General features: G+C 45.3%; 1 protein-coding gene across 1 annotated transcript in view; it reads right to left on the reverse strand.

The window, feature by feature from the left end:
• Positions 1-811: 811 nt before the first annotated feature.
• KIF9 (kinesin family member 9) overlaps positions 812-16,490 on the reverse strand; it is a 46,718-nt gene continuing 31,039 nt past the window's right edge. The window contains exons 15-20 of the mRNA XM_060022364.1: positions 15,296-15,487; positions 14,010-14,224; positions 10,852-11,028; positions 10,308-10,423; positions 9,791-9,895; positions 812-1,577 (exon numbers count right to left, since the gene is read on the reverse strand). Coding sequence (XP_059878347.1) covers positions 1,527-1,577; positions 9,791-9,895; positions 10,308-10,423; positions 10,852-11,028; positions 14,010-14,224; positions 15,296-15,487 — 856 coding nt within the window. The 3' untranslated portion in view covers positions 812-1,526. The remainder of the gene's footprint in view (positions 1,578-9,790; positions 9,896-10,307; positions 10,424-10,851; positions 11,029-14,009; positions 14,225-15,295; positions 15,488-16,490) is intronic.

The following is a 16,490-nucleotide window of genomic DNA, read 5'->3' on the forward strand; positions in this document are numbered from 1 at the left end:
GAGCACCGCTTGGCTTATTCCTGTGGCTCTGCCCACACTGACGATTACTTGTTTCAGTTTGTGCCAGAACTGACCGAGGCGTATGTGGTGACGAATGAGCTAGAGACACATGGGACCAACTGCCATGACAGGGGCCCAGCCTGCCCTGGCCTGCAGGCCCCAGGACTGGCTGTCCAGGAATTCTGTGCAGGGATGACCAGCATGCCACATGCCATTCTAGCCAGTGACAGGGAATGAAGGGAAGGGGGACTGGTTATACCACAAATGGCTGCTTCCTGTGGCTCCAGCAGGATGATGTACTCCTGTTTACTATGTTCTATTTCCTGAGCTGCTCCAAAGACGCGGGAACCCCAAACAAGTGCTGGTAAGGGCAAGGGCAGCCAAGAAGGGAAAGAATCTGAACTCTCTAGGGCCTCCAACTCATCAGCTGGGATGATGAGCAGAGCCTGGCCATATCTGCCTGTTTGGCCACATTTAAAGGAAACATGAGGACTGACCAACAAGGCTGTGTGTACACCATAAGTGCTGATCAGTGACAGCCCCCCACGTGTCATCCAAGGGAATGAAGTCAGGGGACTTCAAAGCTGCTCCGGGAAGCCTTGGCATAGAAGGAGTCTCTGAAAGCTGTTTCAGGACCGTTGTGTATCTGCCAGTCAGTGAAGGAGAAAGGGGGTGGATAGGAGAGAGGGCAGAGATCTTAAGGAAAGCCTTCAGCTTTCTCTCTTCAACAAAACCCCCATCTGGCTGCTCATTGATGGGCTGAAGAACAGAACCATAGGGTCTTTGATTGGAAAGATGCCATTTAGTTCAACCTTCCAGCTAGTGCAGGTTCTGCAATCTCCTTGCCAGACAGCCTCCCACCATGGGGTTCTCACTGCTAACTTCATGGTAGGAATGATCTCATTTTAAGCCTCTTCTTATTTTGAGGTAAAAATCTGCCTTTCAGTCATTTCCACCTACACCCCATCCTCTCCTGGTTGCTGAGGAAGAAGCACCTCCTGCCTTCACTGGCTCAGGAACACAGAGAGGATTCCCTGCGAGAACCTACAGTCTCACCCATGAGAACCAGGGCTCCTCGGACCCAGCTCATCCCCAGGATGGCCATCCAGGAAAGGAAAGAGGCTGACCAGTGGGACAAAGGCCTGCCAGAGGGAGACTGGCTGAGCTACTTCTTCACTTTCTTACTGGAGACTCAGTTAGGACCCCACCTGTACATAGGGAAGACATCCTCCCAGATAGGAAATAAAATAAAGTTCTTGGATGAGCACTGAAAGCCGAACTAGAAAGTTATTTTATCCTGTCCCTGCATATAAGACAGTGAATCGAAACCAAAAGTGTTCTGTGAAGATATTCGAAGGTGTCCTTTGAAGGCTGTTCCTCCTGGCAGGTAGGCCATTGTGTGTTCTCTGGGCTGCGCCCAGCCTTGGAGCAGAGGGATTGGAGTCTGGGCAGGTGCTTTGGCAGTGCCTCTAGAATAGGCAGGAGTAGCTGGGGGTTTCGTCCTTCAACGCACTGTCAGTGAGTCCCTATTTTCTATGTGTCTGCTGGAGGCCCATCATGGTTTTCAAATAATTGTGCTAGACACAGAAAAGGGGAGAAAACAGAAGTTGATTAGGACATGCGGACCTAACAAGGACTCAGAAGCCACACCACTTATATCCACCCCATCATTCTTCCTGCAAATATCACTGTTTGAGGACAAGGATTCCCTTTGACTAGCCCCAGTTCTGTGAGAAATAATGTTCCATTCAATCCTTCTCATTCTTTCATCCTAAAGAAAGTGTGTAAAACTGTTTTTAAATGTTTAAAAGGAGACAGGCATGTTTCAAGGGCCCACTTGAAAGTTTCTGACAAGAAGTAGGTTCAAAAAAAGAAAAGAAAAGGGCTCTTTCTCCAGAGGGATGGGGGCCCATGTATTCCGAAGGGCCTTCCCTCTGCAAATCAACTAGATGTTCGTGAATCCTACCCTTTTAATGAACTGCTAGCCTCTTGGAAAGCATGTGGAAAAAGTAAGCTGAAACAGAATCAGTGGGCAGGGCAGTGAGCAAGCAAATGCTAAAACCAACATGGAATTTGGAGGTGAATCCTAGATTCCCCACATGGTGAATCTGAACTGAAACTGAAGCTCCCACATGAAGCTGGAATTATTTTACCCCAATTTTTTATTGTGGTAAAATACACACAACATACAAATTTCCATCTTAACTATGTTTAAGTGTACAATTTAGTGGTATTAAATACATTGATAATGTTGTGCAACCATCACTATCATCTATCTCCATAATTCTTTTCATCATCCCAAACTGAAATTCCATATGCTTTGAACAATAACTCCCCGTTCCCCTATCCCCGCAGACCCTGAAAATCACCACTATACTTTCAATCTTTATGATTTTTTTAAGTCAGTCATTTAATTTTTAAATTATTTTTTTAAGTTTTATTGGAGTATAGTTGATTTACAATGTTGTGTTAGTTCAGGTGTACAGCAAAGTGATTCAATTATACATATACATATATTCATTCTTTTTTAGATTCTTTTCACATATAGGTTATCCCAGAATATAGGTTGTCCCAGAATATTGAATAGAGTTCCCTGTGCTATATAGTAGGTCTCTGTTGGTTATCTATCTTATATATTGTAGTGTTGTCTGTTAATCCCAAGCTCCTGATTTATCCCTCCCTGCCACATTTCCCCTTTGGCAACCATAAGTTTGTTTTCAATATCTGTAAGCCTGTTTCTATTTTGTAAATAAGTTCATTTGTATCATTTTAAAAAATTAGATTCCACATATGAGTGACATCATATGATATTTGTCTTTCTCTGTCTGACTTACTTCACTTAGTATGATAATCTCTAGGTCACACCATGTTGCTGCAAATGGCATTATTTCATTCTTTTTTATGGCTGAGTAGTATTCCATTGTATATATGTACCACATCTTTATCCATTCCTCTGCCGATGTACATTTAGGTTGCTTCCATATCTTGGCTATTGTAAATAGTGCTGCAGTGAACATTGAGGTGCATGTATATTTTCGGATTTTGGTTTTCTCTGGGTATATGCCCAGGAGTGGGATTGCTGGGTCATATAGTAGTTCTATTTTTAGTTTTTTAAGGAACCGCCATACTGTTCTGTATAGTGGTTGTACCAATTTACATTCCCACCAACAGTGTAGGAGGGTTCCGACTTCTCCACACCCTCTCCAGCATTTATTTATTTATTCATTTTTATTTATTTGTATTTTTTTGGTGTGTTAGTTTCTGCTTTATGACAAAGTGAATCAGCTATACATATACATATATCCCCATATCTCCTCCCTCTTGCGTTTCCCTCCCATTCCCTATCCCACCCCTCTAGGTGGTCACAAAGCACCGAGCTGATCTCCCTGTGCTATGCAGCTGCTTCCCACTAGCTATCTGTTTTACATTTGGTAGTATGTATATGTCCACCAGCATTTATTTTTTGTGGACTTTTTCCCCCCAGATTTATTGAGATGTAACTGCCATATAATATAATATTGCATAAGTTTAAGGTGTACAGTGTGTTGATTTGACACACTTATATATTGTAAAGTGACTGCAACCATAGCATTAGCTAACACCCCCATTATATCATATAAGTACTATTTCTTTTTTGTGGTGAGAACATTTAAGATCTACTCTCATAGCAACTTTCAAGTATATACTACAGCATTATTAACTATAATTACCATGCTATACATTAGATCCCCAGAACTTATTCATCTTATAACTGGAAGTTTGTGTCCTTTGACCAACATCTCCCCATTCCCCACCCCCACCCCCAGCCCCTGGTAACCACCATTCTAATCTCTGTTTCTATGAGTTCAGCATTTTGTTTGTGGACTTTCTGATCATCGCCATTCTCACCAGTGTGAGGGGATACCTCATTGTACTGATAGTTTTTGTTTGTTTGTTTTATTTAGTTAGTTATTTTGCCCAAGCAGTGCAGTATGTGGGATCTTAGTTCCCTGGCCAAGGATCGAACCTGCATCCCCTGTGTTGGAAGCAGGGAGTCTTAACCAGCGCCACGGGAGTCCCCTCATTGAGGTTTTGATTTGCATTTCTCTAATAATTAGTTATGTTGAGCATCTTTTCATGTGCTTTTTGGCCATCTGTATGTCGTCTTTGGAGAAACGTCTATTTAGATCTTCTGCCCATTTTTGTATTGGGTTGTCTGTTTTTTTGATATTGAGCTGCATGAGCTGGTTGTGTATTTTGGAGATTAATCCCTTGTTGGTTGCTTGACTTGCAAATATTTTCTCCCATTCTGAGGGTTGTCTTTTTGCTTTGTTTATGGTTTCCGTTTCTGTGCAAAAGCTTTTAAGTTTAATTAGATCCCATTTGTTTATTTTTGTGTTTATTTTCATTACTCTAGGAGGTGGATCAAAAAAGATCTTGCTTCAATTTATGTCAAAGAATGTTCTTCCTATGTTTTCCTCTGAGAGTTTTATAGTGTCCAGCCTTACATTTAGGTCTCCAATCCATTTTGAGTTTATTTTTGTGTATGGTGTTAGGGAATGTTCTAATTTCATTCTTTTACATGTAGCTGTACAGTTTTCCCAGCACCACTTATTCTCTAGTAGGTCTGTGTCTTTATTCCCGTCTTACCCCTAGCTTCTTCACGACCTTTTTTTTTTCTTAGATTCCATATATATGTGTTAGCATACGGTATTTGGTTTTCTTTCTGACTTACTTCACTCTGTATGACAGACTCTAGGTCCATCCACCTCACTACAAATATCTCAATTTCGTTTATTTTTATGGCTGAGTAATATTCCATTGTATATATGTGCCACATCTTCTTTATCCATTCATCCGATGATGGACACATAGGTTGCTTCCATGTCCTGGCTATTGTAAATAGAGCTGCAATGAACATTTTGGTACATGACTCTTTTTGAATTATGGTTTTCTCAGGGTATACGCCCAGTAGTGGGATTGCTGGATCATATGGTAGTTCTATTTTTAGTTTTTTAAGGAACCTCCATACTGTTCTCCATAGTGGCTGTATCAATTTACATTCCCACCAACAGTGCAAGAGGGTTCCCTTTTCTCCACACCCTCTCCAGCATTTATTGTTTCTAGATTTTTTGATGATGGCCATTCTGACTGGTGGGAGATGATATCTCATTGTAGTTTTGATTTGCATTTCTCTAATGATTAATGATGTTGAGCATTCTTTCATGTGTTTGTTGGCAATCTGTATATCTTTGGAGAAATGTCAATTTAGGTCTTCTGCCCATTTTTGGATTGGGTTGTTTGTTTTTTTGTTATTGAGCTGCATGGGCTGCTTGTAAATCTTGGAGATTAATCCTTTGTCAGTTGCTTCATCTGGAAATATTTTCTCCCATTCTGAGGGTTGTCTTTTGATCATGTTTGTGGTTTCCTTTGCTGTGCAAAAGGTTTTAAGTCTCGTTCGATTCCATTTGCTTATTTTTGTTTTTATTTCCATTTCTCTAGGAGTTGGGTCAAAAAGGATCTTGCTGTGATTTATGTCATAGAGTGTTCTGCCTATGTTTTCCTCTAAGAGTTTGATAGTGTCTGGCCTTACATTTAGGTTTTTAATCCATTTTGAGTTTATTTTTGTGTATGGTGTTAGGGAGTGTTCTAATTTCATACTTTTACATGTACCTGTCCAGTTTTCCCAGCACCACTTATTGAAGAGGCTGTTTATTCTCCACTCTATATTCCTGCCTCCTTTATCAAAGATAAGGTGACCATATGTGCGTGGGTTTATCTCTGGGCTTTCTATACTGTTCCATTGATATATATTTCTGTTTTTGTGCCAGTACCATACTGTCTTGATTACTGTAGCTTTGTAGTATAGTCTGAAGTCAGGCAGCCTGATTTCTCCAGCTCCATTTTTCTTTCTCAAGACTGCTTTGGCTATTCGGGGTCTTTTGTGTTTCCATACAAATTGTAAAATTTTTTGTTCTAATTCTGTGAAAAATGCCATTGGTAATTCGATAGGGATTGCACTGAATCTGTAGAACGCTTTGGGTAGTATAGTCATTTTCACAATATTGACTCTTCCAATCCAAGAACATGGTATATCGCTCCATCTGTTTGTGTCATGTTTGATTTCTTTCATCAGTATCTTATCATTTTCTGAGTACAGGTCTTTTGCCTCCTTAGGTAGGTTTATTCCTGGGTATTTTATTCTTTTTGTTGTAATGGTAAACGGGATTGTTTCCTTAATTACTCTTTCTGATCTTTTGTTTTTACTGTATAGAAATGCAACAGATTTCTGTGTATTAATTTTGTATCCTGCAACTTTACCAGATTCATTGATGAACTCTAGTAGTTTTCTGGTAGCATCTTCAGAATTTTCTATGTATAGTCTATCTTTATGATTTCTGACTACTCTAAGTACCTCATGTAAGTGGAACCATACAGTTATTTGTCTTTCTGTGACTGGTTTATTTCACATAGTGGCTGTACCATTTTACGTTCCCACCAACAACACACAAGGGTTCCAATTACTCCACATCCTTGCCAACACTTGTTATTTTCTTTTTTTTTTTATTAGTAGCCATCCTAATGCGTGTAAGGTGGTATCTCATTGTAGTTTTGATTTGCATTTCTCTAATGATTAGTAATGTTGAACATCTTTTCATGTGTTTACTGTCCATCTGTATATCTTCTTTGGAGAAATGTCTATTCAAATCCTTTGCCCATTTTTGAATTGGATTTTGTTTTCTGGTTGTTGAGTTTTAGGAATTCTCTGTATATTCTGGATATTAATTCCTTATCAGGCTGGAATTCTTGAAGGAGTTTAAAAAGGTCCTGGGTTGGTAATGCCACATGGCAAAAGCAGGTGCAAACTCTTTCAGGAGGAAAGTAATTTCAGCTTATACATTCAGGACTCTTAGAGCTTAAGTTCAATCACATTTATGGTCAATTGAATTTCAACAAGGGTGCCAGACAATTCAACGGAGAAAGAATCAATTTTTCAACAATTGGTACTGGGAAAACTGGATATCCACATGGAAAAGAATAAAGTTGGACCCCTGCCTCATATCATATGCCCCCTCCTCTGAGCCCAGAAGGGGTAGGCCTCTCTGTGGTCAGACAAGGAAGCTCCTGCATAGTGGTCACAGTCAAACAATGTCCGAGGCTGGGCTGCCTATGCCTACTTGACCCCACTCCATTCTCTCCCATAGAGCCCTGCCCTCCTACAGGTCTGGGCTTCCTTGATCCAGGGCTGATCTGGGCTTCCCTTCAGGGGCCAGAGTTAATAAAGCTTGATGGCCACAGCATAAGGCTAAATGGATGCCTGGATAAAGCCATCCTCTCTCCTGCTGAAGGAGTGGGCCCAGGCAACTGGGATGGGCAGGTGACCCTTCCCCAAGCCACAGCTGATTGAACCAAGAATGCACACTTAACCCAAGAAGAGTCAGTTAGGCTTCTCCCTCCAGAGAGACACAAAGTAAGTAGTCAGGTGATATTGGGCACTGGGGCTGCGAAGTCTTGGAAAATAAAGGCATGCCAGGGCCAAGGCTGGAGCTAGAAATTGAGAGGTGGGGAGGGGAGAACAGATAGATGAAGGATCAAACCTCAGGGAGAAGCTAAGGTCAGATCTGGAAGAAGAAAGGCCTGGAGGGAGAGGAGCCTGGGCCCTGCTTCCTACCAATGAGTTCTATGGCCTGCTAATCGAAGTGTGGTCTTGGACTAGCTGCATGGGCACCATCTGGGTACTTATTAAAAGTGCAGACTCTCAGATTCACCCTGGACCTGCTGCATCAGAATCTGCATTCTAACAAGACTCCTGGTGATGTATGTACACAGCGCAGGGTGAGAGGTGCTACTATGGAACCTTCAGAATCTGTGTTAACAAACCCCTTCACTCAAGCTTCTTTGAGTGGGCTTTAGCTCCTCACAGCCATCAAAGGTCAGTGAAGGTATCAGTTTAACTATAAATGTAAAGAATGAACTCAATCAGAAGGGCTTTCTAACTATAACACAAAATCCAGAAGCCAAGAAAGAGAAGACTGATACACTTGATTTCATAAAAATCAGCAAAATAACTACAAAAAAACCATAAGTAAAGCCAAAAGACAAATAGGGGGAAATATTTGCAACTCATATCATAAAGAGCTAATCTCCCCAATGTATCAAGAGTTCCTATAAATTAATAAGAAAAAGACCAACAACCAATAGAAAAATGGGCAAAAATATCAACAGGCAGTTTATAGGAAAAGAAATTAAAATGGCCCTTAAACATATGAAAAGAAGCTTGACTTTACTGATAATACGAGAAATACAAATCAAGGCTAGACTGAGAGACCATTTTTCACCTTTCAGATTGGAAAAACCCAAAAAGCAGGATACTGCATCTTGTGGGGAGGCTGTGGGGAACTAGCATCCTGTATATGCTGCTGGGGGGTGGGGGGTGGGTGATGGATTCAGCTCTAGGCAGGCAATTCGGCACCATCTATCAAAAGTACAAATGTCAGGCTTCCCTGGTGGCGCAGTGGTTGAGAATCTGCCTGCCTATGCAGGGGACACGGGTTCGAGCCCTGGTCTGGGAGGATCCCACATGCCGCGTAGCAACTAGGCCCGTGAGCCACAACTACTGAGCCTGCGCGTCTGGAGCCTGTGCTCCGCAACAAGAGAGGCCGCGATAGTGAGAGGCCCGCACACCGTGATGAAGAGTGGCCCCCGCTTGCCACAACTAGAGAAAGCCCTCGCACAGAAACGAAAACCCAACACAGCCAAAAATAAATAAATTAATAATAATAAAAACAAAAAGTACAAATGTCCTTTTGGCCAAGAAATTCACTCCTACAAACTTGCCTTTCACTCCTGCGTGAATTCACATTTGTACAAGGTTAATTATCACAGCAATGTTTGTCATAGTAAAGAAGTGGAACCTCCTAAAATCCCTCAATATGAGATGCATTAAATGCATTCTGATAGATCCTTGCAACGGAGTACTACTATGCAGCTGTGAAAAAGAACACAGCAGCACCAACAGGTTGAAAGGGGACGATCTTCAGGATAGACTGTTAAGTGGAAAAAGCGAGATGCAGAACAATGTGCAGGAGGAACACTAGAAATAAGTGACAGCGGTTCCTTGTCAGAGGGGACTGGTGGGAGCTGGACTGATGGGGGACTGGGTATTAGTATTTTCATGCTTTTTAATGCTTCAGTTGTATCATCCTATTGAAAATGTAAATGAGTACCACAAAAATATTTTTAAAACAATGAGCTCACTTGGGCAGTCACCCCATGTGCAGCTGCCACCTGCCGTATAAGAACTGCCTCTGGGCACAGAAAAGCGCACAGCATACAGGCCTTCTGTGTTCTGGCTCCAGGCTGAGCCTCAGCAGAGCGGAGACCCTTTGTTCCAGCCCGCTCAGTGAGGAGAGTACCAGGCCATGTCTAGCTTTGCCTTGGCTGCCTGTGGTCCTCTGGTCCCCTGCCACCTGTGCACAGTGGCCTCCACGGGAGAGGTTCTCCCCAACAGGAAGTGGCCTCAGGGGAGCCCCAGGCCCTGTCCTGGCATGTTATTCACACATGGGCTGTCTTAGCACTCACCAGCCATGTCCAGGCCTGGCCAAAGTCTGTGGGACCCCTATTGGTTCCAGCCCAGCCCCAGGACTCTGGAGTTGGCAGAAGATACCCACTGACTCTGGGTGACTCTGGATTTCCCTGGGCTGGCGTATTCCTCCTCGGCCTCTCTACAGTGGGGAGTGTAATCCTGGGTGTCCTAGTAATGAGGTCCCTGAGGCCTTGCCTTCCTGGAGACATGAATCCCCCAAGTTACCTTCTGTTCTGTCTTGACTTTGGCATTGTAGAAGGAGACAGAATCAGGGCCCTCTGGCAGCATCGTCTGCTGCAGCCGGCTGAACCTGTCCTGGTCATCTTCTCCCTACAAGAGTCCCAACACAGCACAGTCCCTTAGCCTGGCGTTGTCAGGATCCACTCTGACAGGGCCTGTGGTGGGCATTAGGGCAGCCTCTCGCTGGGTCTGCAGACCTCCACCCAGGATAGCTCACAGTCCCCCAGCCTCATGTTTTCCAGTGTCATCACGGACACCCTGTAACCACCACCAGGGCAAGATGAGCCACTCAAGAAGGGGTGCAGCAGCATGTGGTGGTTTCTCTGTCCTCATCCTTGATAACAGGGGAGAGACCTGTACCTGCCCACCTGCCTGGGCCAGCTGTAGGAGAGGCTGGGAGCAGCCGGTACACTGCCAAGCTTGTGGAGAGAACAGAGGACAAGGGGCACTGCCCACTGCCCTGTGCTCGTCACCATCCCCACCCCTGCCCTGTGCCACTCACCAGAGACACAATCCTGCTGAGAGGCATCATGCCTGGCCGGATGCTGCCACCTGGCTTCAGTGCCGCCTGCAGGTCCTCAGGGACAAAGAAGGACTCATTGTACCAGATGTCAAATTCTGTAGGGAGACAGGGAGATGGCACTGTGAGGGTGGGGAGTCCCTGAGGAAGCAGGTCAAGGCGGTGTGTGTCTGTCTGTCTTGTGCTTGTCACAGCTCACCCTCTCTTCACTTCCTGCTCCAGGGCCTCACCCTTTCCCATCTCCATCTCCTGCCCTCAGAATCCTGGAAACACACATCTAAAGCCCTGTCCAGGGACTTCCCTGGCAGTCCAGTGGTTAAGACTCCACTGCAGGCTTTGATCCCTGCAGCGGGAACTAGGGGAACTAGGATCCCGCATGGCCCAGGGCATAGCCAAAAAAAAGTCCTGTCCAGCCCCTGCCTCTGCCAGAGAAAAGTTCTGAAGCCACTTCTAGAACTCAGATGGTAGCCCTGCCCTGTGCCTCCTGGAACCCCAGGTGGCCAGCCAACCTTCCCAAACGGCACACCCATGAGCAGGCGATGTCGACACTGATCCACCAGGCGCTGGCAGTACTGGATCTCAGCCCTGAGGTCCTGTAGGTCCTGATACTCTGTCCGGTACTGCTTCTTGAGGTCTTTAAGCTTCAAGATCAGCAGGAATTCCTCCTCATCAATGATCATCAGCCCCTTGTTCTCATACTCGCCTGCAGGGGGAAGGAAGAGGTTAGGGAATGAGGTGCCCACCTGAGGTGGTCAGAAAGAGGGGAGAGTGCTGGCAAAGCATGAAGACAGGACCTGGGAAGGGCTGGGGTGCAGCATGGAGGTGGACAAGGCATGAGAAGGCCAGGCTACTAGGATATGTCTCACAGGGAGAGGGGGCTCAGGTCAGAGGACCACACTGGCCTTTTTAGGACAAACAGGAGGGGTAGGCAGAGGAAAGGGTAGAGATGGCCCACGTTCCACGATTATTTTGATCTTAAACCCCACTAGCCAAAGATATCCAGTAAATACCTCTATTATACAGGTGTTTACCTTTTTTATAAATTATGTAAACAAGCTGCCGCCACTGGCTAGTACCACAAGGCAGTTGGGCAGGGTTCCTTATTAATAACAGTAGATGTAAACCCACATTTCAAATTGTCTTCTTGACGATTTCAGCATTCGCCAGCTACCTTCTTGTTAGAGAACATCAAACATCTTGTCGGATGGCTGTCAGAGGGCTCCAGGAGGAGAGGGGTCAGTCGTGCTATTAGTCATCTCCTCTACTCACTGTCTCTTTGTATGGACCTTTTCAGGTCTGTCAGTTTGAAAGGTTGTTAGGTTAAGACAAAATAACGATATCTGTGGAGCCACTCACCTGGCTGTCTACTGCTCACAGCACCTTGAAAGTTCAGCAAAGGCATCGTGTCAACACTCAGCCCGAGGACCCTTGGAGAGTGAGTCCTTTTTGTGACTGAGGTGTGTGGCCAGGGTGCACGAGGCAGTCCCCAGGCACCGGAGGAAAGCATTAGCACTTCCGCTGATGTTTACAGGGGAGAAGTGAGGCACATTAAGTGTCACTGACACCATCCATGGAGAGGCAAGTGTTCCAATTCAAGGTGTTTGCAGTGGGGTGGGGTGGGGGGGAGTGGTGTCCAGGGTAGCCCTCACCTTCAGTGCAGAGCAACCTGGTTTGCATGCTGTGGGCCTGATGTGGTCACTTTGATACAGACAAATCCGTCAGTCACAGAGTAGAGTCTTTACAGTACTCTGTTGACATGGGGAGTGACAACATCTTTTGTGCTACCCAGAGGTTCTCTGATTATCTCCACAGAAAACACTTATGAGAGCTGAACTTAAGATGATTTTTCTTTTTTTTTTTTTTTTTCCACAAAAGACTAATTAATGTCTCAAATTCAGTGACTGTTCTGGGCTGATAAGTGGCTGTCAGTCAAGGTACCTAGAAAATATTTTTAAAAATGAATTTACTCGATCTGTTCCCTTAAGATAAAGGTATTTTACTTGCTATTTTAACAACCAATGGGAAGAACAACTGCTTTCGGGGGGAAAGAGCAAAAATGTTTTTTGATACTGATAAAAGTTTAAATATTTTAACATATTGTTTATTTCTTCTTCAATCCATCCTTTAAAAATGTCCATTTTCAGGTATATTGAGGAGTAAGTGATATATCAGCATATATATTATTTAAAATATGTAAATATATAATAAGGGGTTGCATATTCAAAGGAGGTGTGGGGGGACTTCCCTGGTGGCACAGTGGTTAAGACTCCACGTTCCCAATGCAGGGGACCCGGGTTCCATCCCTGGTCAGGGAACTAGATCCCAAATGCGTGCTGCAACTAAGAGTTCGCATGCCACAACTAAGGAGCCCACGTGCCACAACTAAGGAGCCCTGGAGCTGCAACTAAGGAGCCCACCTGCCACAGCTAAAAACTGGTGTGGCCAAATAAATAAATATTAAAAAAAAAAAAAAGGTGTAGGTAGAAGGCACAAAGAAGTGCTTGTTCGTCCTGCAAGGCCTTCACTCTAGAGGTTCTGGGTGGGGGCATGTCTGGAGCCATCATCACCCACCTTCCCCTCTGGAACAGTGTATTAACACTTGGTCCATAGGGTGTGAGCAAAGTAGCCCCAAGAATTTGGAAATAAAGTTGCCCTCTGAGAAATAAGTGAGTAAAATGCAACCTCTGTGAGTGAGATGATCCCCCTGACCTGCAGAAAACCAAGTGCCACCTGGAGATGCCCAGGTGATCAGTGAGATCATTCAAGAAGGCTGGCCTAGCATAGGGTTGTGATTTAGCAAGGGAAAGCCCAGTAACCGGTGGTGTGCCCTGCCTGTGAACAAGAGTGTGGCCTCTGAACCACCAGCCTCAGTGTTGGGATGGTTACTCATTAAAATGCAGGTTCTGGGCCCTGCTCCAGACTTCCTGAGTCAGAGCCACTGATTGCAGCCTAGGAATCTGTACTTGACCAGCCCTTCCAAATGAGTCCTCTGCTTACTCAAGCTTGAGGGTTCTTGGTGCCCATTGAAGGTATGGGCAGTGTCTGCCACTGGGACAAGGGCACCAGGTCAGGGTAACCGGGTGAGCACTCTCCCCACTCCCCACACAGGGGTCCCTGCTCGTTGAGCCTGAGGGCTTCCCACACCACCTGCCTTAAGAGACAAGACTTTGCTAGGCCAGTTTGTTGCGGGGTTGGCATGAGGAATGGTCTTAGTGACAGTGAATCACTTGGCCCCTGGTATCCACATTCTCATTCCCTCCTCAGCTTCTCATGTCTTGAACAGCACCCCTACCCCAATCAGACCACTGTGGTCAGTGAGGAGACAACACCAGGACCCATGGACCTTGTGGCCGTTGCCAGCCACCCATCTCCCTGGGGAAGTGTCTACAAGACCAACATTCTGTCCCTCCATGGGCAGAAGCACATATCAGATGGAAGGTCCAGCCCTTAGATCTGAGATAATGCAAGAAAGGGGACGTGCAGGCAGAAGCTAGCTGACAGGGAAGGACTCTGTGGTTCCCCAGGGCTGACTAGAGCCAAGTGATGACCCAGGGATGAAGCCTGCACCCCAACATCCCCTGCTGGCCCCCTTCCAACTCAGTCCTCCAGTGCCCAAGGCTGCCCCATCCCGAGCAGGATGACTCAGATCCCACTGTCCCCCAACTATCTTCCCATCACCTTTACCTTGCTTCTCTCGTAGTGACTTGTGGAAATTTAGTGCCTCCTTGGTCATGTCGATCTCCCGCTTGATGGCATTGATGCGCTGTGTGGTCTCGCTGGCCCTTTTCCTCCGCTCGTTCAAAATGGATTTGTTTTCTTTGAAGATGCGGTTGATCTCACTACCCCGTTCGTTCTTAAAGTCCTCAAAGGCCACAGGCTTGGTGGGTGGGGTGCTGGGCCTGAAGATGGAGGGGAAGGAGGAGGGAGAAATGGTGCAGCTGTCTTGGAGCCACCAGGCACTTCACCTTTCTTCCCTGGGGCTTCCGTAAGCAGGTCAGAATTCCTGGGCACCACCTACCCCAGATGGGAGCTAAACTGTGTAGGAATCATTCTGTCGTCTCTGTTTTACTGAGCACACAAGGGCACGTGACTATTGCAGAAAATGAGGAAAGTAAGGAAAAGTTACACAAAAAAAACCCCCAAATACCACTCATTACCTATTGGCAACCACACTTTGGTGTATCTCCTTCATTTCTTTGATAACTGTTTTAATATTTGGAGTCATGCAATATGTATAATTTTACATCTTACTTTTTTCACAGAAGCATTCTTTCATGCTATTAAAAACTCTTTGAGAACTCTAGTTAATAAGATATAAGATGAAGTGTTACTATGGTAACATTAATGGTAGAATCAAGAGGGTGTTCACTATACAATTCTTCCAACTTCTCTGAATGTTTGGAATTGTTCACAGGCTGGGGAAAAATTCTTCATGTACATCTTTGTACATTTCAAGGGCAGAGAAAATGATTCACTTAGTGCCCTTTCCCTAATGTCAACTATTGAAGGTGTTACCAAAATTTTTTTCTTTTGCTTTTTAAATTAATGACACAATCTTTTTGTATAAATCTTTGTCTACATCTCTAATTACTTCCTCAGGATAGATTCCTAAAAACTCAATCACTGACTCACCACAGAGAGGAACTGGGTGGCTGGAGGAATGGTCTCATACCTGAGAATTTTGTATCTTTTGAATATATTACTTATTCAAAATATGCAAATTTAATTATTCAAATAATTGCTATTTGGAGGGTCTAAAATGATTCCGTGTATAATTGTGTATCTTGGATGACTCCTGAGGTTGAACCATTTTGCACGTGTATAAGCCATCATATTTCTTCTTTTTTGGACTGTGCTCCTAGTCTTTGCCTATTGCCCCCATTTTATTTCTCTTCTATCTGCAGGTGCTCTTTCCTTGTCATATGCTGATTTTGTATGATCTGGTGCAGGAGTTACTGTTAGATGGTCACCTGGGTGGGCGTAATTCTTCCTTTGGGGATTCCGAGGCAAGGGGCTCAATACTGGAGGTCTCCCGGTCCTGCAGAAGCATGTCTTTGACATCTCCATCCTTGGAGGATGGGGTCAACTGGGTCTTGGAGGTGGAAGCATCCAACTCCTTGCCACTCACAGGGCTGCTGGCACCCTCCTTTCTTGCCAAGGAGCTGGAAGGAGAAGGCAGGGAGACCCAAGGCTCAGTGTCTCTGATGCTGAGGGGAGTAATCTTGCTCAGCACTCATACACCAGAAGCCCCAGCCCACTCAGCTCCTATCTTGAACATAAACCCAGGCCAAAGGGCAAAGAGTACAACCCTAAGCCATGCAGATGGGGAGGAAGAGGAGAGAATTTCTCTCCCTTTTGTCAGAACAAGAAGTCCTCCTTCCAGCAGTCTCAGCAGGAGACACCTGGGAAAAATGGGCAGTCTCCAGTTTGGAAGCATATGGACATTTGGGGTGGGCCACAGGCTCTAAGGAGCATCATGGCTGCTGAGGTATTAGTCACACAGGCATCCCTGGGAAGGAGTAGCAGAGCCCCCACCCAGGGTGCGTCTGTCTGCAGACCAACAGTAAAGAGAGACACGTCTGACCCGCTGCTCTGATCAGTCCCCGACTTGCTCTCCCACCTCTGTCAGTGCCCACACCAGCTCCCCGGAAAGTAGCCATCCTCCCTCTCCAACTGATGGCACCCGGGGTCCTCCCTCCCAGAGAGGTACATGTGAGCAGGACTGAACTAAAGGGAGGATATACAGCTCCTTCCACTGTTTCCTTCTCTTTTCTTCTTCTTGCAACAGGTGTGGCTTGGGGGAACCAAGCCTCGATCCATTTGTTACTGCACTAATGACCCAACGGCAGAACAGAGAGGGTGGGGGTGTGACCTCCCTTCCTGAAGAGGCAGGAGGAGGCCAGGGCATCCTCCTACCCGACTCCAATACTGCATGTGACAGTTTTCTACAATCAGCTCTGGCCCGTGTCCTTTTACAAGTGATAATGGTAACAACATATTTGTATTGAGGTCTTCCAGGGACAGGAATTGCATTTACTCACTTATCCTCAAAACCACCCCGGTGACTGATGCTATTATTGTTATTATACCCATTTTAGGGATGAGGAAACAGAGGCAGAGAGGCTCTTACACCTCACTGGGGTGACCCCCGTGGGTGAAAGAACT

This window comes from Delphinus delphis, chromosome 10, assembly GCF_949987515.2.
Source record: "Delphinus delphis chromosome 10, mDelDel1.2, whole genome shotgun sequence".
NCBI classification, from domain to species: domain Eukaryota; kingdom Metazoa; phylum Chordata; class Mammalia; order Artiodactyla; family Delphinidae; genus Delphinus; species Delphinus delphis.